Source organism: Henckelia pumila, chromosome 4 (genome assembly GCF_033568475.1).
Source record: "Henckelia pumila isolate YLH828 chromosome 4, ASM3356847v2, whole genome shotgun sequence".
Lineage (NCBI taxonomy): Eukaryota > Viridiplantae > Streptophyta > Magnoliopsida > Lamiales > Gesneriaceae > Henckelia > Henckelia pumila.
Window position 1 is genome coordinate 145,521,810 of NC_133123.1, and position 26,030 is coordinate 145,547,839.

The 26,030-nt window shown below is 37.4% G+C and overlaps 3 protein-coding genes and 1 non-coding gene across 10 annotated transcripts; all 4 read left to right on the forward strand.

Annotated features, from left to right (window-relative positions):
* The first annotated feature begins 1,502 nt into the window (after positions 1-1,502).
* On the forward strand, positions 1,503-8,868 carry LOC140864231 (uncharacterized). 5 transcript variants are annotated; one of them, XM_073268261.1, is made up of 10 exons: positions 1,503-2,080; positions 2,164-2,265; positions 3,153-3,334; positions 4,018-4,333; positions 4,928-5,125; positions 5,219-5,491; positions 6,519-6,621; positions 6,754-6,872; positions 7,414-7,590; positions 7,941-8,868. In XM_073268261.1, exons 4-10 carry the CDS (start codon positions 4,031-4,033, stop codon positions 8,721-8,723), a joined length of 1,956 nt encoding a protein of 651 aa, XP_073124362.1. In that variant the 5' UTR covers positions 1,503-2,080; positions 2,164-2,265; positions 3,153-3,334; positions 4,018-4,030; the 3' UTR covers positions 8,724-8,868. The 5 variants fall into 5 exon arrangements, with proteins under 5 accessions (XP_073124362.1, XP_073124363.1, XP_073124361.1 ...); XM_073268262.1 differs by having other exon boundaries at positions 1,503-2,018; XM_073268260.1 differs by having other exon boundaries at positions 2,164-3,334.
* Positions 8,869-9,300: 432 nt separating this feature from the next.
* Positions 9,301-9,382, forward strand: TRNAS-GCU (transfer RNA serine (anticodon GCU)). Its single transcript has one exon. It is a non-coding gene; the product is annotated as a tRNA-Ser (tRNA).
* Positions 9,383-10,375: 993 nt separating this feature from the next.
* On the forward strand, positions 10,376-14,137 carry LOC140867723 (linoleate 13S-lipoxygenase 3-1, chloroplastic-like). Of its 3 annotated transcripts, none has more exons than XM_073272772.1 (8): positions 10,376-10,782; positions 10,886-11,127; positions 11,504-11,741; positions 11,838-12,164; positions 12,244-12,437; positions 12,518-12,819; positions 12,924-13,190; positions 13,339-14,137. In XM_073272772.1, the coding sequence occupies exons 1-8, from the start codon at positions 10,380-10,382 to the stop codon at positions 14,093-14,095; spliced, it is 2,730 nt and encodes a 909-aa protein (XP_073128873.1). In that variant the 5' UTR covers positions 10,376-10,379; the 3' UTR covers positions 14,096-14,137. The 3 variants fall into 3 exon arrangements, with proteins under 3 accessions (XP_073128873.1, XP_073128872.1, XP_073128874.1); XM_073272771.1 differs by having other exon boundaries at positions 10,377-10,782; positions 10,856-11,127; XM_073272773.1 differs by having other exon boundaries at positions 10,645-10,782; positions 10,897-11,127.
* A 285-nt stretch (positions 14,138-14,422) lies between these two features.
* On the forward strand, positions 14,423-19,402 carry LOC140861978 (uncharacterized). The gene is made up of 5 exons (XM_073264977.1): positions 14,423-14,661; positions 14,751-14,803; positions 14,889-14,927; positions 15,061-15,942; positions 16,083-19,402. Exons 1-5 carry the CDS (start codon positions 14,615-14,617, stop codon positions 19,400-19,402), a joined length of 4,341 nt encoding a protein of 1,446 aa, XP_073121078.1. The 5' UTR covers positions 14,423-14,614.
* Positions 19,403-26,030: the final 6,628 nt, after the last annotated feature.

Consider the following 26,030-nt stretch of genomic DNA (forward strand, 5'->3'; position numbering starts at 1 on the left):
CAACATCCAAAAACTAGAATGTATCCGATCGTAGAAGAACTTACAATATAACAGAGCTCTCACTGCAGAGATCGATAATCTGCCTTCAGAAATGATTTCCAACGGACGGATCGAGCTCGGACTGGATTTTGAAAGCTTGAAGAGGCGTTTCCCCAAGCTCCAATGGAAGAACACGATGGAAGAGAAGAAGGAGAAGCAATTGAGACTAAGTCAAATCTCTTCCAAGTGTAGATAATATATTAAACTCAATATTTGCGTTTTAGTCCCTGAAAAATCCAATTTTTGCAAAAATGACCCTGATCAAAATCAAGTCGGCTCGTGAACTCTGTAATCTCCGATTAACTCAAATAAACTCATTTAAGATAAAAACGGGGCGTTACACCAGCCATCCCTAACCACATCCACACAAGAGCTGTCAGACGGGCCAACCAATGACGAACCGGGCCAACCCACCAAAAACCCACCTTTTGACGGGTCGAGGGTGGGCCGGCCCACCATTTCGGCGGGCTGTAAATCCTCAACCCAATCCAACCCAAGGTGGGTTGCGGGTTAGATGGACCGGCCCGCGGGTTGGCTCACTACAAATAAAAATAAATAAAAATCATTATAATTAATTATAAATTTCATTTCATAAATAAATATTAATAAAAACATATTAATGAAAATTTTAATTATTGATTCCATACTTGTAAATTTTATATAAAGAAATTAATACAAAAAAATTCACAACTTTCATTAAAAAATACATATATCACAATAAAAATAAAAATAAAATAATAATTTTCCAGGCTCGCGGGCCAACCCGCGCGGGTTGCGGGCCTACCACTTAAATTGTGTCGCGGGGCGGACCGACCCGGCAAGCCTAACCCAATTTGACGGCTCTAATCTACACACTCTTTATTCATTAACCAGCTCTTCTCAAAACGAAAATGAACTACACAATTTCTGCCCTCACCACTATTCTGCCTTGCCGCCCCATATATCTTCAAGAGAATTGGTCTATGATTAGAGTGGTAAAATTCTAGGTGAAGTGCTCGAGCTGCTGGGAAAAAGAATCTTCAGTTAAAGTTTCCTACATATCGATCCAGTCTTTCAAATATAGTCTTATTTGCTTCCCTACGATTCACCCAAGTAAAGAGCTCCCCACTCCAATGAATATCTTGTAAGTCACATAACTAAAGAGCACCCCGGAACGATTTCATTTGAGCAGGAGGTCTCCTATTCCCTCCAAATTTCTCGCCATCGAAGCATATTTCATGAAAATCACCACCAACTAACCATGACATGTCTCTAAGTTCCGAAATTCCCCTTAGTTGTTGTAATAACTCCCAAGAGAAATTACTATGGGACACATCTGGTTGCCCGTAGAATCCTGTAATTTTCCACAATAAATCACCTTCACATGTACCGTGCAATCAACATGACCCTGAGAGATGGAATTAATTGTTACGGATACTTGCTCTTTCCAGAATAAAGCAAGACCCACACTTCTGCCCTGACAATCAACCATAAAAAAACCAAAAAAACCCAATATGTACTTCCACCGTTTGCACTTAGACTCTCTCAACTTGGTTTCACTCAAGGATCAGCATTCTTAGCAGCAGTAGATTTAGTCCCACACTCCCTACTCTTACTCCCACTTACGTGAGCAGCCGCCCTCAACCATGCCCCAAAAGCATGTTTCACCTTATCAACAGAATCTTCCTCACACTCCCTATGAGTATGACCAACTCTCCCACATGCATAACAGAAATCGGGGGAGTCGTTCATAAACAACTATGATGAAAATATCCTCCTCCTCACTCATGCAAGTCATGACTCTAAACATACACGAATCCTGGCAAAATGACCCAGCACAACTCCATGATCACCACGGTCCACTTCAACTACAGTGCCCAGTTGACTTCCCAATTTCAGAAGAAGATTTTCATGCAAGAACGCTAGAGAGATATTATGGAATTGAATCCAGAAAGTGGCCTCATCAAACTTCATTGTTCGAGGGCTATGATATCCCATCAGTTATGTAAATACCAATAAAGTACTCCTGGAGAAATTCCAAGGGACTTCCTGAAGTACCCTAGTTCTGTCACTCTGAGAGCTAAATTCAAAAATAAATATTTTATCATCTGCCGCTTCAATATTAATCCTCATTTCTATCTGCAGCATTCGTGGCATTTGTTGCCTAAAAGCCTCTCTATTAATTAATGACCCTGTACGAGAGGACATTGGCCACCAAACAGCACGATAGGCGTTCCGCTCCAATCTGTACGTATGTCCTCCTCCTCAATCGTAAACGCCTCATGTGGATTGTGGTGATCAAGCTTCATAACGTTAACCAGCCGCACAATATCATCTGGATCCATCATTCAAAACAAAACTAGAACCAACGCATGAATCGTAAAACGTATTATGCACTCCTACGAAAATATTAGATAGAGGTTGATGGCGCAATTGAATGCATTTTCCTGATTTCTTTCCCAAAAAGTTTATCACTAGAGCAAAGAGATTGATGTTTAATATCTTGAACCATCCGTTACGACTATCCAATATTACATTATTAGAATTGCATTGTTTTGGATATTTCGTCGTTCATTTATGCTAGAATAGGAGAGAAACGTCCGAGAAGAAATCTTCTACATGCAAACAATATAACTCCCATCACAAATACATCATTTGGGTGTTCGATAGCTTGAACTACCGATGCATGGTATACATCTCATATATTAAATTTAAAAGTAGCTATTTGTCTATTTTCATGAGAATGGTCAATCCGATTCATATATTTTAGTGAAAAGTAATATTTTTAATATAAAAAGTACTCTTTTTTCATGACTTGGGTTGAGTTAGAGATTTATGTCATAAATTGAAATGTGCATAGTTTCATAAGAGTTTTGTATTAAATTTAATGTCATAAAATTTAATAATTGTCAGAGTTTGCACAGTTTGCGGATTTGATAGTTAGTCTAGATATTTATAAGTGTGTAATAACGGTTTCGGATTTGATAGTCCTATAATATATACATATTATATATATAATATATATTAATTATTGGGCCAAAAGACAATCTTATGAACTGGGCTAAATTTAAATGAGTTGGATTTGCTTTGAAATAAGATGCTGGCCTTGTTCTATTTCTTATGATAACAAAAAGAAACAAGGAAGAGGGAGTGGGCTGACCACCGATGCGATTCGGATCCAAATCGAAAATTTGACTTCCGGGTAACACCACAACTGTACGTGTTGTGTATGCTTTTCTTCTTCTTCACTGAAATTTCGGATTCCTTACTCTCAAAGCTAAATAATCACCGTCGAATAATCCCTCCAATAATTCAGGTGCGGCTACTATAATCATCGTTTTATTTATTTTTCCTCTTTGATTTCGTCCACCCACCGTATCTTTTTCTTTGATTTAAATTATAATCTGCACTCCAAGTTGGGTTTTCTAGGGTTTTTCTTTTAATCATGTTCAGGTTAATTAAGTTGCCTTCTTTTTGCTTGAATAATCGATTGGCATGCGGAGGATTAGTCGAAATCATTTTATTTCTTGGGGTTTATTGAGTGTCGGACAATCAGAAACGATTTTTTTTTTTTTTTTGGAATTGTTTTCTTTTGAGTAATCTTTGCAACCAACTTTAGAAAAGAATATGTTTTTGATTGAGAATTTATCTGCTACAATAATAGGATTTTATGGTTGTTCCCTACGAGTGATGACAAGGCTCCACCTCAAGGGATGCGCATTTTTTTTTGAGGATGCGTATTAATTTTTGAAGGGATAAAACTGTTTTTATTGTTATTTGTTAGAAGGTCCGTTAGTGCATCCTTTAAAAAATCTAACTCTGTTGCTCTTATTATGTTTTCTTTAGCTATCAATTAATATCGAGTCCATCTTGCGATTATTGAAGCTTGCATTGCATGTATGATTTTTCGTAGTAGACTAAATTGGAGATCTTTGGAAAAAACCTTTTTTTTTTTGCTAGTTCACTGAGATATTTTTATTTTTTTTTATAAAATGGTAGAGCTCCAAAGCTCATGGCTACAGCCACAATGGCCACGGCGGCAGGTGCAGCTGCTCTTTTGTATTATACGTTGAACAAAAAAATTCAATCGAACAGAAGAATAAATGATGATGATGATGAAAATGGTGGTGATGTGCACAGTCATGGCCCATTGGGGATTGATAGAGTCTCTCATAGACTTATACAAGCTCCTGCAACATGGTTAGAGACAATATCTACATTGTCGGAGACCCTAAGATTTACTTACTCTGAGACTTTGGGAAAGTGGCCCATTGGCGATTTGGCTTTTGGTATCAGTTTTCTCTTAAAACGGCAGGTATGCATCTTTCAATTTTTCACATGTTCCAAGCTATTCTCTTACCGGTAATACGCAACATCTCCCCCTTCACATTTTCACCAATATTCATGACTTCTACTCGTAAATTAAGAATTTGTAGAAACTATATAAAACAGTAATGTGCTAAGTTCAGATTATTGTTGAACTGAAGAACTGATTTGACATAGAGGAGTTTAATGGTTGCACCATCTTCATATTATCTGAGAAGGCTTGGGTTCTCACACTACATATTGTGAATGTATCAAAGCAGTGAGAGAACAATTTTGGGTTCTCATACTACATGATGTTTGGCGTAATATTAAACAGGGAACATATTAAACTGATCGGAGGTAACAGAGGGGAAGATGACGATTTAAGTGTTGTTAGGAGTTGTTTACTTGCTCGACTAATAACCAAGCAAGAGGTTGTACTGAACCATGTACATTTGTGGTACCGAAAATACTTGCATGAGATCATGTTTATAAACTGTTAGTTTGTGGTGTCAGTTGCTCTCAATTTATGAGTTAATTTGTCTTTCAATAAACAATTAGATGTTCTGCAAATGTTACTGTTACGACACAACTTACAATGCAGGGACATTTGCATGTTAGCCGTGAATTTGGTGGTAAAGACAGCTTACAGCTTAAAGGACCTGAAATTTGTGTGGAGCTTAAATATCTCTTAAATTTGCTCACACTCTGCTGGCATTTCTCAAAAAAACCCTTCCCCTTATTTTTGGAAGAAACTGGGTATTCTAAGGAAGATGTTCTCCTCCAAGAACCTAAAGCTGGGGTAAAGTTTTATTTCAACTTGTTAGCTAAATATTTTGTGTGCTCATCTCGTCGTTAGCTCATTATCTGATCTTTATTTTGAATGTTGATATAGATACTAAAACCAGCATTTACTGTATTGATCGACCACAAAGCAAAAAATTTCCTCTTGCTGATCCGTGGAACTCACAGTGTCAAGGATACTTTGACCGCTGTTACAGGAGCAGTGGTACCATTCCATCATACCGTGGTTTATGGAGGTGGAGTCAACAACTTGGTTTTAGGTTATGCACATTGCGGAATGGTTGCAGCTGCAAGATGGATTGCAAAACTTGCCACTCCTTGTCTCCTGACAGCAGTGAACAGCCATCCCGATTACACCCTTAAGGTTTACACTTTCTTCAACTCAAGGGTTCTTTAAAGGGGTTAAAATAGTCTTTGCGGGCAGATTCTCACTCGACCCAGGAAATTTTTTTAGCCCTGATCTGTTCGGCTAAATATAGCTAGCCGAGTAAAAACCTGGTCTGGACTACTGGGTATCCAGCCCAGTATTAAAATAAAACCTTGAGAAAAAAATAAAATTGCCGTTTAGGTCAAGAAAAATCGAGGAGAAAACTCTGTTATTTTATTCAATAGAAAATGACGAGCATACCATCTAATTCATACACATCCTATCTATCAACAAGGCAAGCTGATCCAGTATTCCAGTTTATTTAAAATATAAAATGAACAAGATAAACACTTATCAGCTATCTAATAATCTGAAGGCAAGCGTGGGCGCTGCGCTGCACTAAATATTTCTAATTTTTTTCTTTAATCTCGGTCTTTGTTTCGTTTCTTCACGCTCTCTCTCCATTTTTTCATCCCTATTCACACATTTTATCAACTAAAATGGTTGTTACCCGAAATCTTGCAAATGACTAACAACAACAAATATGCGTAATTTTGCTCAAGAAATAACAAAAACCAAGTTTAATCCTATAAAATAGAAGTGCAAACTTGCACTTAGCATCATCGCTCTGATACCATGTTGCTTAGGTCAAGAAAAATGGAGAAAACTGTTATTTTATTCAATAGAAAATGACGAGTACAGCATCTGATTTACACACACCCTTTCCTTGTTAGGTGACCCATCCAGAATTTTTTCCATAATTATATCTACGTTGAGAAAATGACTTCCTTTGTGAGAAGTACTTTCTGTTGAAACTGCATATTTTTTTAATATGTCATGCAGTAATGTTTGATAGAAAAAGTTAAAAGTTAGATAGATTGATCTGTACACCACTTCAGGCATCAGGAATTTGTTTTCACTTTTAATATTTTTTAATCATATTTCGTGTTAAGTTTAACTTTGAATTTGGCCTGTGTTACTGGTAATGCTCTGGCTTCAAGACTTATTGTTCTGTTGTGTACAGATTGTTGGACATTCTCTGGGTGGTGGCACAGCTGCACTTTTAACATATGTATTACGTGAACAGAAAGAGTTATCAACCACTACCTGTTTTGCTTTTGCTCCAGGTTCATTTCATTTTCTTCTTGATTAGTTCTGTTCAATTATTGTTGTCTGGTCTAGATTATCCTTTTTCAGTATTTATGTTAACAAGATCATGGCTTTATTCATGAATCATGATCATGGCTTATTACTTGCAGCTGCTTGTATGACTTGGGAACTGGCTGAATCAGGAAATGAGTTTGTCACGTCTGTAATTAATGGTGCTGATTTGGTGCCCACATTCTCAGCTGCATCTGTGGATGACTTGCGTGCTGAGGTATTTTGTCCAAGTGCTTTGCAAAATATTTCCTAGATTTTACAATTTGTTTTGAAAATTGATTTTGTTTGTTCCATATCTCCACATTAATTGTTGTAGTAGTGGAATTCTTAATATTTCAGCTTTCAATAAGATCTTTGATATAACCTATGGCTTATCCATGTGAGAAAATAGTTTCATCTAATGGGCCCTAGTGAACTAGTGGATCTTATCTTTTTGTCATCGGGGTAATTGTTTGTTTCAGTTGGAGAATTTTTCACTGAACTTCCATACGGGTTCCACTTTTAGCACGTTAAAGATATGGTAAGTAATAAATAGTACAAGATGAGAAAATTTGGATATGATGATGTCGTAATATTACTGAGGTCAGGTAACCTTGTAGTGCACTCAGAAGAGGAATGTGATTTTAACCCGTGAATTCTTAAAACATGTGTGCTTATCTTCGATTTGAGATTAAAATAGAGGTAAATTAACATTATGTTTCTTTTCACACATTCTACCCATAGTTTTGTCGGCTCACAATATCTTTATGCCTTCGAAGGTCACAGCGTCTGCGTGGTTGAACGATCTGAGAAATCAAATTGAACGTACCCGAATTCTTAGTACTGTGTATAGATCTGCTTCAGCGTTGGGTTCTCGTCTTCCATCCATGGCCAGTGCTAAAGCAAAAGTGGCCGGTGCTGGTGCACTTCTTCGTCCAGTTTCCAGTGGTACTCAGGTGTAAATATTTTAACCGTATATTTCAGCATGTGGAAAGACAAACAGCTTTCAAGTAGTCGCAACTTTGAGTCTAATATGGTGGTGTTTTACTCCAACTCCTGTTGGGTTTTCTGCTTTATTAAATAGGAAGATTTGTTTGACCTGATTGCGTTGTTTTAAGGTTACAAAACTTTTGGCAATGATTATCAGTGTTGGTAAATTCAAAATCATTAACAACACTGCCACTATTACCTTCAACATTCAGGATGTTATTACCTCAAATCTCTTGTCTAGCTAAGTTGTTTACACGTGAATTCGAGTTTCATTTAGTTAGATCTGGTTGGACCAATATTTTACTTGGTGATGCAGGTGGTTATGAAGAGAGCTCAAAGCATGGCTCAGGCAGCTTTGTCCCGTCCTGGCCTAAATATGTCTTCATGGTCTTGCATTGGTCCCCGTCATAGATCCCGTACAAATTGCAGTGTGAGAGCAGACCCACCAGAATCTTCCTCAACTCAGAGAGGAACATTAGACCCTTTCCTCACAACTGTTGAGGAGACCGTAGTCGTTACAAGTACCAAGAAGCTTCCAGAATTCTCATCAGAGGATGCAGCAGGGACTTCAGACAATTGTACAAGTGAGATTGGTTTTGCGGACAGCGATGACCGGGAGGAGGGTGTATTGGACCACATAAGCAACGAAGATCGCATGACAGAAGTTGAGTTGTGGCAACAGCTAGAACGCGAGCTATACGAGCAGGAGTCATCTTCGGAAGTTGATATGGTAAAGGAAATTAGGGAAGAAGAAGCTGCAGCCATTGCTGAGGTTAGTGATGATAATGAGCCTGTAACGAATGCAATGGAGGTGCACAGATTTTTCCCGCCTGGAAAGATCGTGCATATTGTTACACTGGTTAGCGATGAGCCTGACCGGGTGAGTGATGGCAGTACTACATCAAGTGAGTTGGAGGAGGAAGAGCCGAAAGTGGGTATTTTTCTCACTTCCCGCTCGTTGTATAGTAAATTGAGGCTGTCACAGACCATGATTGCTGACCATTATATGCCTGTTTATAGAAGACAAATAGAAAAGCTGATTAGGGAAATTGAAAATGAAGGGAATGGTCGTGAAGTTGATAATTCATGTATTCTTTAGTGGTTGAAGTGGTGGTGGATTCATTTTGGCGAGCGAAATGAAAATGAATTGACTTTTGCTGTATTGTTCCATCCATCATCGTGCTTGATACATATCATTGGGCCCTCCCTTTGAAAGATATAATAATAATTACTATTTTAATTAACGGATGGACTCAGGCTTTGGGAGTGCAAACGAAATTAGCCGAGTTGAATGATAGTAAAAAAAAATTGAAGTTCGAAAATTTCAAATATTGTTCCTTGAGCTTGATTTTAAATATTTGAATTTATTCGTAAATTATTCGAACTATTGCTTGGATAATAAGGTTTGAAATTTTCGTTCAAAAGATTGAAATGTTCGAAGATGTTCAAAATGTGATATATTTATATACCATTATTTTATATTAATAAAATATAATGGTTTGCGAACTATTCGCAAATTACTGAACAAAATAATTTTGGTTTGAAGTTGACTCGATGGGTTCGGCTCGAGTTCGAATATGAGGAACCAACCTGTCAAGTTCATGGGGTTGATTGGCAATTTTCCCGATAGTTAAAAATAGAGTAGATATTTCATTGTTGGAGTAGAAAATTCAAAAGTCGCTTTGGCCGAGTGGTTAAGGCGTGTGCCTGCTAAGTACATGGGGTTTCCCCGCGAGAGTTCGAATCTCTCAGGCGACGTAATTCATTTTTCTAAAATTTTGTTTCTTTTGACTTTTGGAATAGATCCACACTGTTGGCCGTCAGTCAAAACTCCCTCACATTGGTCAAAGATGCTGCCTAATTTTATATAAAAACATTCCAATTTCCATTTTTCAATTCACTAATCCGCCCTTTTCTTTTTTGATTTCTTAATAAACTATTTACAAAATTTATAGTCCATCTTAAGACGAAAATTTCAGTACTCATGTCCAATTTAAAAGTAAGAAATAGGAACGTCTCACTCATTCCATTCCGATTTAATTAGCTGTCCAATGTAATAACAGCACGATTTAAAGTGAAAGAAACAGTAAGAATAACACGACAATGGGTTGAATGAATGTTACGACATTATTATGCTTTGACATACAATACAACATAGTAAAGTAATTGGGTACGCAAATGCCATTTTAGAAAGGGTAAAGGACAAATAGGACCACAGGTTACAGTAACCCATCACAAATCGCACTTTCGTCTTGGATTGATCAAACTAATTTTTAATCTGGAAAATAAGATCCCAATAGAATTCCTCTGTAACCTGTTGTGGTAATTAAATTGTGAGCAAATTATTATTTTGATTTTGAAAACTCAAACGCAGCGTCCACATGGAGAAACAAAAACTTTGCTGACTTTTTGCATGCGATATGATATGACGCGAGAAATATAAACAAGTGACCACATGAACATATACGAGTTGGTAAGAGCTGATGTGACGTGAAAAAAAAAAATTTCAGCGTTGCGAGTTCGATTCTCGTGTGAAGCATATTCCTCATTGAAATATTTAACTCACGCCATGAATCTCTAACTCATATGTGAGATGGAGTCCCTTCGAGCCAATCCTTTTTAAGAAATATAAACAAGTCCAAGAGGGGAAAAAAATAAAAAACGTGTGGCCGGTGACACATAATTTTCTCTTTTTTCTAATAATAATAATAATATAATAGTTTCCTTGTAGTTATATAAATAAATCATAAATGTAATGGTATCCCACATTCATATTCCAATTCCACTAATGGCACTTGCTAAAGAGATGATGGGTTCCTCTTTACTGGAGAAAACTCCATTTCTTGCTACTTCATCATCTTCTTCTTCTTCTCGTAGGCTGGTTTTGAACCAGAGGCGGCTTCTGTTTCCTTTCCAACAAAGAGCCATGGGCATGGGCAGATCATGCGTAGTAGTGAAGGCGGCCATCAGTGAAGATTTGGAGTTGGTGAAATCGGTTCCCCACAAAGCTCTCAAATTTAAGGTAAGAGCGGTGCTCTCTGTAAGAAACAAGAACAAGGAGGATTTTAAGGACACTTTGGTCAAACATTTGGATGCCTTGACCGATAAGATCGGAAGGAATGTTGTTTTGGAACTCGTCAGCAATGATTTTGATCCAAGTAAGTCAACTCTATCATCATCAATATTCTATATTGTATAAATAACTTTTTGATTATTAATTAAATTAACTAGAAACCAAGGCACCCAAGAAAAGCAAACCAGCTGTTCTGCAGGACTGGTCCAAGAAATCAAACCTCAAAACAGAGAGAGTGAATTATGTGGCAGAGTTCATGGTGGATTCGAATTTTGGAATCCCAGGTGCAATTTTAGTGAGCAACAAGCATCAACAAGAGTTCTTCTTGGAGAGTATAACGGTGGAAGGATTTCCACGGGGTGCCCTGCATTTTCCTTGTGATTCTTGGGTTCAGTCCAACAAAGGAAAAAGAGTTTTCTTCTCTAACCAGGTCGATCAGTCAGACAAATCATTATTATTTTATTTTAATACAACTACAAGATCCATCATTGACTGACGACTTTTTTGACCAATTCCGTCTTGTTGAATTTTATATTCGAAAAAAAGTAATAAGTTTCCACGTTCATTTCACTTGGTACTCTCAAGTTCATGTTTAAAACGCAAGGGAAACGAAACCTCAAGGAATAATACCCTTTTCTACATATTCTTCATTTTGCAAACTCATTGGTTACAAATTACCTCACATTATAAATTCATTCTATAAATAATTGTTTAAGGATATAATAATAATATCTTTGAGGAGCAAATGGATGGGGTACTGTCCAAGTATATTATGGGTAGATAAATTTGTTTGTTGATTTGGGCAGGCATATTTGCCCCATGAAACACCAGCAGGGCTAAAAGGTCTTAGAGAAAAGGAGCTCCGAGAACTGAGAGGTGATGGAAATGGTGAAAGAAAATTGTGTGATAGAATATATGATTTTGATGTGTACAATGATCTTGGGAATCCTGATAAAGGCATTGATTTTGCTCGCCCCATTCTGGGAGGTCAAGAAATACCTTATCCTAGGCGTTGCCGCACAGGACGCCCTGCAACTTATGCCAGTTAGTACTTACTTACTTACTTACTAATTCCATTCCCCTAGTCTTGTCTTTTCTTGTTGAAATGCATGCATTTAACTATTATGTTTATTATTCCAGATTTGAAAGCCGAGAGTCGAGTAGAGAAGCCATTGCCAATGTACGTGCCCAGGGACGAACAGTTTGAGGAGTCGAAAATGACCACCTTCTCCACGGGGAGACTCAAGGCTGTGCTTCACAATCTTATTCCACAATTAATGGCCACCATTTCTGCTAACAACAAGGATTTCAAGGGCTTCTCGGATATTGACAGCCTTTATAGCCAAGGCCTGCTCCTTAAACTCGGCCTCCATGATGAGATTTTGAATAAAATGCCCATCCCTGAGGCTGTAAACAAAATTCAAAATGGTGGTCTCCTCAAATTTGACCTTCCCAAGATCGTTTCCAGTGAGTATAAACTGCTATTATATACCTCTCCTCTTTAATTGAAAAAGTGTTCTTTTAAGACATTTTGTTCCATGTACAGAGGACAAACATGCATGGTTGCGAGACCACGAATTCGGGCGTCAAGCTTTGGCAGGGGTCAATCCTGTCAATATACAAAGGCTTCAGGCTTTTCCCCCTCTGAGTAAGCTTGACCCTCAAACTTATGGATCACCAGAATCAGCTCTCAAAGACCAACACATTTCCGATAAACTTAATGGGATGACCATACAAGAGGTATGCCGGCCATATCATAATTGTTTCAGAATTTCGATTCTTGTCATTCAATTTAACATCTCAGCTTGGTGCTTTGACAGGCTTTGAATGCTAACAGGCTATATATCATCGATTACCACGACATCTACTTGCCATTCCTCGATGGAATGAATGCCCTCGATGGACGGAAATCATATGCAACACGCACTGTCTTTTTCTTGACTGATCTGGGCACCCTCAAACCCATAGCCATAGAACTCAGCCTCCCACCAACCACTTCAAGCTCTCCGCCAAAGCGTGTGGTCACACCACCCGTGGATGCCACTACTTATTGGATGTGGCAATTGGCTAAGGCCCATGTTTGTTCCAATGATGCCGGTGTGCACCAACTCGTTAATCATTGGTAAGTACTGACGGTGAAAATCACACATGATTGTAATAACTCTAGTTTTATTCAAACTCAACTCGAGACAAAATGTTGCTACTAATTTGTTTCACCTTTTCTAGGTTACGTACGCATGCAGCACTGGAGCCATTCATATTGGCTGCACATAGGCAAATGAGTGCTATGCATCCCATTTTTAAGCTTTTGGATCCACACATGAGATACACATTGGAGATCAATGCATTGGCTAGACAGGGTTTAATTAATGTAGATGGCGTGATCGAATCTTGCTTCACCCCTGGCCGTTATTGTATGGAAATCAGTGCAGCAGCATACAAGAGTTCTTGGCGGTTCGACATGGAAAGCCTCCCGGCTGATCTCATTCGAAGGTGCCTAGTTTATTAAACTCATGAGAAGTGTTTGATAGTCATATATATATAAGCTAATTGCCACCACAAATTGGCGTCAATTTTCTCACATGCACGCACGCACGCATTCAACATGACTTGAATCATATCATCCTTTTTGTCATTTCAGAGGCATGGCTGTAAGAGATCCGACTCAGCCTCATGGGCTAAAACTTGTTATGGATGACTACCCTTATGCCGCCGATGGGCTGATGATATGGGGAGCTATCGAAAAATGGGTCCACAAGTATGTCGCCCATTACTATCAAGATGCGAACCAAGTCTGCAACGACAAGGAGCTCCAAGCTTGGTACGCCGAATCCATTAACGTAGGCCACGCGGACCTCCGCCATGAGGATTGGTGGCCCACATTAGCCACTCCAGAAGACCTGGCTTCAATCATCACAACCATAATATGGCTTGCATCTGCACAACATGCTGCATTGAACTTTGGCCAGTACCCTTATGGTGGCTACATCCCAAACCGGCCACCCCTCGTACGCCGTCTGATTCCAGATGAGAACGACCCGGAGTACTCAATCTTCCTTACAGACCCACAAAAGTATTTTTTCTGCGCCCTGCCAAGTTTATTACAAGCCACAAAGTTCATGGCCGTGGTGGACACATTATCGACCCACTCACCCGATGAGGAATATTTGGGTGAAAGGAATCATCAATCAATTTGGTCGTGTGATCCCGAGGTTATCGAAGCTTTTTACGAGTTCTCCAGTGAGATTAGGGGTATCGAGAAGGAGATTGAGAAACGAAACGCTGATCCTAAGCGCCGGAATAGGTGTGGTGCTGGGGTGCTACCTTATGAACTTCTGGCACCTAGTTCGGAACCAGGAGTAACATGCAGAGGTGTACCAAACAGTGTTTCGATATAATTAAAGGTTAATAATATTATATAGGCTGATTAATTTGATTTATGTTTGGATTGAAATGTCACCAGTGAGCAGGTCGTTCGACCTTGGCATGAATGTATAGTTTCTGTTCCTAGGCCAGGAGAGCGAAAGGGAGCCGTTGTAATAAATAAATATTTCAAGTATGATATTAATATAATTTTAAGAGACTAAATCTATTATAATTAGAAATAAGGGAGTTCCAATTGTGAAATTATTAGTTTACCCTTCAAACTATCTATTTATTATACATTAAAACTATCGCTCAAATTCCTCAAATTTCTCTGATTCCCCACCTACCCTTCAGACACACCAATACACCGTCCTAATTTCCTTCTTCCTATTTCACTTCTTCAACTTCTTCGCATCACGTTATTCATTATTCTCCATTAATGCAAGGTCTCATTTACTGCCTTCAGTTTCTTACCTCGTCCATTTTGTGTGCCTTTAAGCTCCTATTATTGTTTAATCGGTTATGTTGCTGTCATTCTTATTCTGGTTCTCATGCCACGGGGTCGGCCCTCGGCTGCTGTCTCGGGTTTCCTTACAAGGTATGTTTTTCTACTTTCCATCCGTGTTTTTTTTCATTTCGTTCTTTTTCCTTCACATAATTGATTTACATAGTTATTTTTTCCCACAGCGCCGTTTCTGAATCTACACGCGTTGGTGTTTCGTTCCCCTCCGCTACGAATGGTTATATACTGTTATATTTGCTACATGTTTTATTTGCACATACATAGCATTTCTACTCCTTAACTAATATATTCTCATGCCACAGCGGAATTTGGGTCTGTTCCCCCAGCGTGTCGTCCTCATCGTAAGTTTTGTCATTATTTGTACCGAAGTTTTCTCCTTCGAATTCCTCATCAAATGCGTGTGTTTTTATTTTTCTCTCTAGGATAAATTTCCTTATCCGTTTAATTTACTTAGATTCCAAATTTTAATTTCAGACAATGAAGGAGATATTGCTAACGTTTGTGACTTATCATTGGTTTCTCCGTGTCGCTTTTGTGGCGCCTATAGATTTCCTTGTGAACCTCCATGTTTTTGTTGCGGTTGTGGTAAGATTAGATTGTCATCACCCATTACTCCTGCTGCATTGTTGGAATTATTTACCAACCAGCTGTCTCCTTTGGCTATTTCATTCCGCCGTAAAATACGCTTATACAACACCATTTTCTCTTTCACCTCATTTGGTGTTAAGCTTGACAAGGAACTGGCTTCTCTTAGACATGGTGTTTACACGTTTCGTGCATCTGGCCAAATTTTTCATTCATTGCCACCACTTCTTCCGGATTCAGACGGCCCAAGGTATTTTCAACTTTATTTTTGGGACAGGGATAATGAGTTGGATAATAGGATGTCTGCTTTCCCGAACGCTGATGTTGATAGAGAAATCATGGTTTTGTTGATGGATATAATGAGAGTCAACCCTTATGCACAAATTCTACAGAGAATAAATCAGTATTCTTCAATAACAGACTTAAGATTGCATATCTCCAAAAATGTATCCCTTGACCAAAGATGTTATAACAACCCATCCGCTGATCAAGTCGCAGCTATTTGGGTCGAAGGCAATGATGACACTAACATTCCGTATGACAGAGACATAGTTGCTCGTGCTCGTGATGGTCAGACCCATCAAATAAGACATTATTATGGTTGTTATGATCCCCTGCAGTATCCACTTTTTTTCCCGTATGGAGAAAATGGCTGGCAGCAGAATATTCTCAAGGTTAAAAATGGTTCTGCTCCTGATGACTTAAATGGGAATTTAAGACAACCTGCAAATATCGATTCTTTTGATCGTATTGTTGCTGGTGAAAGTCGTGGTGTGTTTTAACACTTTGCTTTTAATAGCAATAGTTTTTAAAATATTTACCTTCAAAAAATAAAGGGCTTGGTTTTCTACAGCTATTTATATATTTTTCTTGTAACTAATTAATGTATATTATCCTTGTTTTTTTTGCAGTTGTTCGTGGAAGAAATGACAGAATGGTTTCTTGTAGGGAATACTATTGTTATAGATTGCAGATTCGTCTCACGAACACTTCGGTTATCTTGTATGGTGGTCGGTTGTTGCAGCAATATGTTGTCGATATGTATGTTAAACTTGAAACAACAAGGCTAGATTACTACAGGAGACATCAAAGTGAGATCAGATCGGAAATGTACCAAGGTGTTGTCGAAAGCGTAGCCAATGGTGAATCACGTGGGAGTGAGGTCGGGCAGCGTATAGTCCTGCCTGCATCTTTTATAGGTGGCCCTAGGGACATGCGTCGTCGGTATCTTGATGCAATTGCATTGGTCCGCAAATTTGGGAAGCCTGACTTGTTTATCACGATGACTTGCAACCCGGATTGGAAAGAAATCAGAGAACATTTATTCCAAGGTCAGGTTGCTCATGATCGTCCAGATTTGGTCTCTCGAGTGTTTCGTGCTAAATTACAAGATCTCAAAGACCAAATTCTCAAAAAGTCTATATTTGGCCCAGTTGTTGCTTATGTATATGTCATTGAGTTCCAAAAACGAGGCCTGCCACATTGCCACATGCTTCTTATCCTGCAATCTAATTATAAGATTACCTCACCAGACAAGTTTGACTCTTATGTTGTTGCTGAGCTTCCAGATAAGAATTTTTCCCCTCGATTGTTTGGTTTGGTTTCTAGACATATGATGCATGGACCTTGTGGTGAATTAAATAAAAAATGTCCCTGTATGGTTAACGGAAAATGCAAAAACCATTATCCTCGCCCTTTTTCAGAGCATTCGGTTCAACATTCTAATGGTTATCCATTGTATAGAAGGAGAGACAATGGTCGTTCAGTTGAGGTTCGAAATTGTACACTGAATTCTCAATGGGTTGTTCCGTATAATCCATATCTACTCTTTCGCTATGATTGTCATATCAATGTCGAAATTTGTTCTGGACTAACGGCTGTAAAATATTTATACAAATATATTTACAAAGGCCATGACAAAATAAGTATTCATTTGTCAACCCATGATTCTCACTCATTTGTAGATGAAATACGAACATTTCAGGATGCTCACTGGGTGTCTCCTCCAGAAGCAGTGTGGAGAATATTTGAATTTGATCTTAATGAAATCTCTCCTGCAGTTATCAATTTGCCGCTTCATTTACCGGACAGGCACATGGTAACTTTCTTAAATTACCAAAACTTGGGTAATGTTTTAGAAACTGACCGTGTCTCCAAAACTATGTTAACTGAATTTTTTAAGACTTGTTCGCAAAACAGTGAAGCAACAGAGTTGTTATATTCTGAATTTCCAGAGCATTATGTTTGGAATCAATCGACCAGAACTTGGAAACCAAGGAAACAAAGACAGGTTATTGGGCGTGTTAACTCAGCAAATCCAGTAGAAGGTGAGAGATATTATTTGCGTTTATTACTTCTTCATGTTCGAGGCCCTAAGTCCTACTGTGATTTGTTAACCATCGGCGAAAAATTGTGCTTCACTTTCAAGGAAGCTGCACAACTTAGGGGGTTACTAGAAAGTGACAAGAGTAATTTTGAGTGTTTGAATGAGGCATCAAGTTTTCACATGCCAATTGCTTTGCGTAGGTTGTTTGCTACTATCTTGGTGCATTGTGAACCATTTGATGTTCGAAATTTGTGGGATATGTTTTATGTACATCTTTCTGAAGATTTCCAAAATAATATGATGCTTGAAAATGACCAAGTTCTGTTTGAGACACTCCAATCGATTAGATATTTCTTGGAAAGTATGGGCAAAACTTCTGATGCCTACGATCTTCCTAGATTGCCAAATTCGTCTGCAAAATCTATGCCACCTGATTGTAGAGAAATAACAGATGAGTTGTCCATTTCAATTTCTCCGGATGACTTGGTCGCACATCTTCAACTTAATGATAATCAGCGCCTGGCATACAATATGATTATTGAAAGTCTGGAAACGAGAAATGGAGCTGTCTTTTTTATAAATGGTCCCGGTGGGACAGGCAAAACATTTCTGTACCGTTCTTTGCTTGCAACCATTAGGTCCCAAGGTCTTATTGCTTTGGCAACAGCTACTTCAGGTGTCGCGGCTTCAATTTTACCTGGAGGTCGAACAGCACACTCAAGGTTCAAAATCCCTATAGATTTACATGCAAATAGTTACTGCTCAATTTCTAAGCAAAGTGGTCTGGCTCAATTGTTGCGGCGTGCGGCTGTTATTATTTGGGATGAGGCACCTATGTGCAAGAGGTTTGCTATTGAGGCAGTGGACCGCACTTTGCAGGATCTTGTTGGAAACAAAAATCCATTTGGTGGGAAAGTGGTTGTGTTGGGAGGAGATTTCATGCAAATTCTACCTGTTATACCCAAGGCTACTATGCATCAAACTATAGATAGCTGTCTGATTAAATCTCATTTGTACAGATGCATGAAGATAGTTGTTTTATCAGAAAACATGCGTGCAAGATCAGATCCCCTGTTCTGTGAGTTTCTTCTTAGGGTTGGAAAAGGAATTGAACAAACTGATGATAATGGAAACATCAAACTTCCAGCGGAGATGCTTATTAAGTTCAGTGACAATGATACCGAAGAATCTGAACGTAAGTTGCTAGACTATGTATATGAAGATCTAGGAAATAATTATCAATCACCAACTTATATGACAGAACGAACCATTCTTTCGACAAAAAATGTTCATGTCGATAAATTGAACGATGATATTGTGTCATTGTTTCCTGGGAATTCAAGAGTTTACTTGAGCTTTGATGAGGCGATTGACGACACGCAAAATTCATATCCTTCTGAATTTTTAAACAGCTTGGCCCCTAATGGGTTGCCTCCCCATCGTTTGGTCTTAAAGAAACATTGCCCAGTTATGTTGTTACGGAACCTCGACCCATCGGATGGTTTATGTAATGGTACAAGGATGATTTGTAAAGATTTTACAGATAATGTCATTCACGCAGAAATCGCTGTTGGTCATCACACCGGGAAAAAAGTTTTAATTCCTCGTATACCTTTATCTCCGGCTGAGAACGAAGGTTACCCATTTCGGTTCAAGCGGAAGCAGTTTCCCATCAAGTTGTGTTTTGCTATGACCATTAACAAATCACAAGGCCAGACAATCCCGATAATTGGTGTGTATTTACCCGATCCGGTCTTCTCCCATGGGCAACTCTATGTTGCTATGTCCAGAGGTGTTTCCATGAAATTTATTAGATTTTTAATTAAACCTGATGTTAGCAATAGTTATGACACTTCGCTTACCAAAAATGTTGTGTATAAAGAAGTTTTGGAAGGCTTCGTTTGATCATATCAAGTTCATCAGAGTGCACATTTCAACTTCATTTTGATTCTGCTATTTCCATTACAACATCTGTGGTTGAATTTTACTTTCCTTAAATTAAAAAAATAAATAACATGTAACTTATTACAAATACATCTAATTCACTTAAAATTTTAAAATGTTTTAATATTTTCTAATGTTTTTGAAATACATATTTGAAAATATATTTTTCTTAAAAAAATGCCTCTTCTCTTTGTCTTTTATATTTTATTGAACTTCCTTTATTGAATACTCTTTGAACACATCGTTACTTTGATCTTCAAAATATTTAATGTAAATTTTTAGAAAAATGGTTGTCGAAAATATTTTCACATTAATCTATTTCATTTTTATTATTACTTTACTCCTCATACCTTCAGCACTTATAACAACTTTTTCAATAACAGTGATTATAAATATAACTTTTTAATTTTGACATATCATATGACAATTCAAAAATAATCATTGGTCTAAATTAAAAAAATACAAATTTGAAATATTATTTTCTTTTTTTAACTTCTTTACGACAAGATATATGAGAAAAAAATATGATTTTGAAATTATAAATTGCATGTCTTTTTAACATTGCATATGTCAATTTTCTCTATATTTCTCAACTTATACGTCATTTTAGATTCCAACTCGCCAAAACTAATATATGGTTACACAATCTTTTTCGTATAATTGTATTTCAATATTACACTCCAATTTTTTATTTAATGAAATCATTACACTTACAATCAAATTTTTTTTGGAAAAAACATTTCACATGCACGAGAATAATAATATAACTTTATACCTTCAAAATATATCAACTATATATAAAAATATATTCTTTTATACAGAAATTCAAAATTATATATACATATATATTTTATTTTGTTTTGTTTTGTCTTGCTTCACTTAGAATAGTCTTATGCAATCTACTATTATCAAAATCTTTATTTTTCTTCCAAGAACATTATTTTACTAACGCATGTATGAATAATTTTTTACAAACTATTATGTATATATTTTGTTCAAATTACAAATACATCTAACTTACTTAAAATATGTTAATATTTTCTAATATTTTTGAAATTTTAAATATTATTATTTTTTTTAAAAAAATTACTACTTGTCTTCCTCTTTATAACAAAATCCATTTTTTTCTTAATACTGAATAATTAATTAACAATCTATTTTTATCAAAAGCTTAAGTTTTCGTCAAGAATATTACTTTATTGACACATGTATAAATAAATTTTTTTTATAAAAACTAATACATAATTTGTTACATGAAAAATTAAAATTACATATAAATAACATTAAAAATTTAAAATGTTTTAATATTTGCTAATATTTTTAAAATAAATATATGAAAAATATAAATTTCTAAAAAATAACCGCATTTTTTTAAAGAATTTACAAATTTCACGTTCTCTATATTTTTCAACTCAAACTTGATTTTGCATTCGATCTTTGAAATACTCAAATATGGTTTCACTAACCATTTCATACAAAATTAAGAACAAAACTTTATAGCCTCTAAATATATTAGGTACATTTAAAACTATTTGTTGTTAGAAAGCAATTCAAAATTATATATACATATATTTTTTAGTTTGAAAGCTCTTAGTGTCAGCATATATTTTTTAAAATATTTACATTATTAACATTTTATAGTGACTGAAAACAACATTTTAGATTACACTGCATTTTTTTAAAAAATCATTAAATTTACACTAAATTATTTTTTACAAATATCTTTTATCTAAGTTTTTTTGTCGAAGAGCATTACTCTAATTTATTGACGCATATATTAATAATTTTTAAATAACTAATACATAAAATATTTTGACATGCCAAATTATTAATACATCTAAATTGCTCAAAATATGTGAATATTTTCTAATTTTTATGAATCTTTTTGAAAATTTGATTTTCTAAAGAAATACCACTTCTCTTCATTTTTCATAAGTCACTCTATTTTTTCCTTAAAACGTATAATTAATGAACAATATATTTTTATCAAAAGTCTTATTTACCGACCAGCTATGGATTCATCTATTTCATTTTTTTATTACTTTACTGCTCATACCTTCAGCACATATAACGACTTTTTCAATAATAGTGATTATAAATATAACTTTTTAATTTCGAAATATCATATGACAATTCAAAAATAATCATTGTTCTAAATTAAGAAATACAAATTTCAAATATTATTTTTTTTTTAAAACTTCTTTACGACAATATATATGAGGAAAAATATGATTTTGAAATTATAATTTGAGCGTCTTTTTTTAACATTGTATACGTCAATTTTCTCTATATTTCTCAACCACTGTCGAAAAAATTTGTAATATTCTCAAAATCGATAACTTTTTTGTATAAACAAACGTCGTACGTGGAATTTCTCATATCACAAATATGGCAATATCTATCATATATGTAAACATTTTAATCAATGTATAATTCCCTACATTTAATTGAATCGATCGATTCAAAATCTTAAACGTAAGAAACTCAAAGGATCAAAGAAACTCAAAAATAAGATACGGATTGTAACGTGTATTGCTAATAATGACTCACTAATTTGATTACCCCATTAAAAACATTATAAATAGCCCACCCTGCGATTTCCTAACACACAAAAATGGCAAGAATTTTTTTTGTAAGGCGTTGTGGTTGTGAACCATGCTGCTACATGCATGCCGTAATTATTTGCAGAGCAGAGGATGCTCATCGCTTTTGCTCTTTCATTCAACGGTTTCCTTTCAATGGTTCCATGACGTCTTCTTTATACAGTAGCACAGCCGCTGGCCGACGTCGTTATTGCGTTATCACTCTCACAGTTGCACCATTTTAATCAATCTATGATTGATATCATGTCAAGAATTTCATGGTTATTGAAATTCGTAAGCAAATAAATTGTAAGCGTCACCTGTGCTTTCTCAAGTACTTGATATAAGACCTTATTATTAAAAATTACAGTTTATCTACCGCATTCTTCTTTATAAACATTCCATCATTTGTTATTTTCTTCTACATAGAAAATTCCAAAATCATCAACTACAATAAATATACAGTTACTACGTTGTTTTTTCACGCTCTTTTTTTCTGTCATATGGTGTTGGGATCGGTTCAGAGGGTAGAGGGGGGGGTGAATACACTCTGAAACTTTTCTTCTACTTCTTTAAAATGATCAAGTGAAGTTTAGTTCACTTAATCAGTTTTCTCAACTTCTAAAACGTTTTGAACAACTTAAATAGTGCGGAAATAGTTCAGAGGTTTTAGTGATGCAAAGTTTATAATGCAATGTATGAGCAGGATGTGAGATAAGTGGCAGTAAATGCTAAAGCACGATTTTATGGAAGTTCGAAGGCTTAATCCTTCTACGTCTCCCCTTCTTCCACTTAGGAAGGAATTCACTAGAAGACTTTGGTTATTACAACGTCTTGTAATACACCCACTTCAGACTTAGGACTTATCCAATGCCTAATCCGAAACTCCTAGATTTACACAGATAAGATTCTCAGTTCTTATCAGACTGGTGGAAGCTTTCAGAGCAGCTTCAAGTCTCTTCAACACTGAGTATAGTTGAGTTGAGCTTCTCAGACTGCAGAGCGGTCGAGAGGCTTGAAAACCCTAGGATGATCCTTGACGATCAGATATGTGAACTGTAGGCGAGGGTTTATTTGAGCAGCAGATGATTGATCTTGTAAGTGTGCTCAAGTATATCAGATGAGGACTTCTGATATTAGTCAAGTGATTGAAATTTTTCTGAGTTGCTTGTCTCTCTTCGTTGTCTCGTATCACTTTGTTGTTGTTGTTTGAGCAATCTTCCCTTTATATAGGTCAATCATCAACGTCTTTATTTTGAACGTTCTGATGCTGCATTGAATGCACATTTAATGCTCATAAATGCATTGATGATTCTGCATGAGGATCGTACACTGCAGACAACTTCCAGGGTCCAAAACTGGAATAAACGGTCGAATGCTTTATCTGCAGTCATTCTGTGTTTTTGCCATTTTGGTACAACCTGTTGTCTTGATTTGCAGGAGTCAACAAATCTTCTGAAACGCCGGTTCTGCTTTTAATAAAAGATCCTGCAAAGAATATCTTGTCATAGGTACTTGTCTCGAGATATCTAGATAGGCAGTTGGCATTCTACCGGTAGAGATATTTGTCCTCTGCTGGTTTGAATAACCAGTCGATAAGCTTGTGACTTCAACCGGTCGAGAGATAAAGGCGGTTGACAAGCTTCCGGTAGATAGATTTATCCTCTGCTGGTCTTGATAGCCAGTTGATAGGCTTGTGACTTCAGCCGGTCGAGAGCAAAGGCGGTTGACAAGCTTTCGGTAGAAGTTGTAGTAGGTTCCTGAAATACAATGGTTGGCAGCACATTCCTATACAATGAGTTGTTGTTTGTTATCACCAAAATATCGGATTCAACAATTTCCCCCTTTTTGGTGATGACAAAACTTAAGTGCTCCAAGAACAATATGAAAGCATTAAAATGAACTTCATTGAGAGAATGAATTTCATTAAGTACAATAAGCATTTTTATTACACCTACAGAAAAAAAGATGCGGCTGCGATAAGTAAAGAAGAGATAAGTTGTTCATCTTTTGAACCAACTGGCTCCTCCTGACCTATCGCCTTCTCTTCTTCTTCTGTCGGCTTCTTCTTTTCTTCTGGACTCTTCTTCACGTCTTCTTGCCTCTGCTGCTCTACGTTGCTCTTCTTCCCCCTTTTTGGCATCACCTTGGTTAAGCCGAAGGATGACCTCAGTGAGTTGAGTGCCAAGGCAGGCTTGCATAGTGTCTATTTTTGCATCGATTTGAGCAAGTAGAGTGGCTTGCATAGTGTCCATCCGATCATTCAACTGCTTATGAAGGCGATTTTCGGATCGGATAACTTGTTCGGAGACGGTAGAGAGCGTGTTGATTTGAGTGCGATGATGATTAGTGATCTCTGTGGACAGACGAGCGAGGTCTCGAGACACGGTCTCGAAATGCCGAATCATCGTCTGGCGTGAATTATCGACCGATAAGGATGAGTTTGTTATGTCTTGAGAGAAGGACCTAACCGTTTGCATGAGCTCATGAAGCCGATTTATCAAGGTATGATCTAGAGCTGCGGCCATGGCTTCAATTAAAGAATCATCAGTCTGAATCATTTGCCCTTCTGAGTCATTTCTTGGTGAAACAGGGCTAGACTCACGATGATGTGGTGCGGGTGAACTTGCTGGAGAGCTACCCGATGGACCTTCCAATAATGGTACAGTTGGAGATGTAATAGTTTCGACTGCAGCCAATATGGTTGGTGGAGTACCAGGATCAGCACTTGGTTCATCCATAATGAGATCTTCCATAAACTTTTCAGTAGATGGAGACGGTTGAAGTGCTGGATCAGCATCAGTCACTTGCTGTTCTGGAGATGCAGGTGATACAATAGTGCTTGATATCTCCGTTGGGGGCACTGTTGCTTCACTACTGCAAGGAGCCTCTGTCACAGAGGTGACAGGTATCTCTTGTGCAACCACTTCTAAAACATCTTGTGAATGACCGGGAGAAGTGTGAGCGGTCGTCACGGGAGAGGAGCGAGCAATCACAACTGCTTCCGGTGGAGTAACTACTTGGACTGCGGTTGAGGAGGGGTCGACCGATGAAGATGCTGCTACACTCGATCTTAGAGCATATGATTGAAAGAGGTCAGCAGTGATGAGATCGGTCAGAATCCCATCTGAAGAAGGAAGAGCATAGACGTCTTCTTCACCCTGATCTTGAGTGAGAAAGGTTTTCATCATCACTTGTGCTTCCAGCACATAAGCTTGCAAACAGGCTGCTGAAGCTGGTGTTTTGACATTGTTGAGAGCTTGGAAGTGCTGAAGTAGTTGAGTGATTTGACGTAGACTATCCTGTAGTCCAGTCAAAATCACAAAGTCATCGGCAGCGGTAGGACTCTTGGATTTGAAATTCTTGACACGCTCATTAATTAGCAGTGATAGCAGGCTTCCTCGAAGCTTCAAGTCTATGAGATGTCTTCTTCCCAGAGCCTCCACGATGTCTTCAGTATCAGCAAATAGAAGCATCTTCTGCTCAATGACGTTTAGAGATTTCCATTTAGGAAATATTTGAGCGAGTGTCAAGTGAGTGCGGGAGTGATGCCATCTGTCAAAACGTTGTAGATGACGCTTGATAGTACGGAGTACGTGAGAGATGATCATATTGAGTTCTATCGTAGCTGCTGGTTGAGCCTTGGGTGTGTAGATCATCACACCTTTCCCTTTGTCTTTGGGATCAGCTAGAGTGACCTCAGGAGCTGATGAGGCACCTTCTCGGATTATCACACCTTTTGTAGGACGAGGAGCAGTAGAAGCAACAACGGTAGTAGTCTCGACCGTTGGCAGGGTAGGAGCAAGTCCAGAAAGAGACTTTAGCTTCTTGTGCTGCCTCTTCTTCTCGCCTGCAGGCGTGGATGACACAGCTGCTTTGGAGACCGAAGGGGATGACCTGCTGAAAGCTTGAATCAGTGGAACATTCTCACGTGATTCATCCTCAGAGTCAGATTCGATGATCAGTTGACGCTTGGCAGACTTTTTGGTATGGACTGGTTTGGCCAC

Bases quoted from the DNA above. Each gene is read 5' to 3' on its own strand.
- LOC140861978 (XM_073264977.1), top strand. From the start codon at position 14,615: ATGCCACGGGGTCGGCCCTCGGCTGCTGTCTCGGGTTTCCTTACAAG. The intron at 14,662-14,750 runs GTATGTTTTTCT...TTTTTCCCACAG, and splicing joins GTCTCGGGTTTCCTTACAAG to CGCCGTTTCTGAATCTACAC. The intron at 14,804-14,888 runs GTTATATACTGT...CTCATGCCACAG, and splicing joins GTTCCCCTCCGCTACGAATG to CGGAATTTGGGTCTGTTCCC.
- LOC140867723 (XM_073272771.1), top strand. From the start codon at position 10,380: ATGGTATCCCACATTCATATTCCAATTCCACTAATGGCACTTGCTAAA. The intron at 12,165-12,243 runs GTGAGTATAAAC...TTCCATGTACAG, and splicing joins CCTTCCCAAGATCGTTTCCA to AGGACAAACATGCATGGTTG. The intron at 12,820-12,923 runs GTAAGTACTGAC...CACCTTTTCTAG, and splicing joins CACCAACTCGTTAATCATTG to GTTACGTACGCATGCAGCAC.
- LOC140864231 (XM_073268257.1), top strand. The intron at 5,492-6,518 runs GTTTACACTTTC...TGTTGTGTACAG, and splicing joins ATCCCGATTACACCCTTAAG to ATTGTTGGACATTCTCTGGG. The intron at 7,591-7,940 runs GTGTAAATATTT...TTGGTGATGCAG, and splicing joins CAGTTTCCAGTGGTACTCAG to GTGGTTATGAAGAGAGCTCA.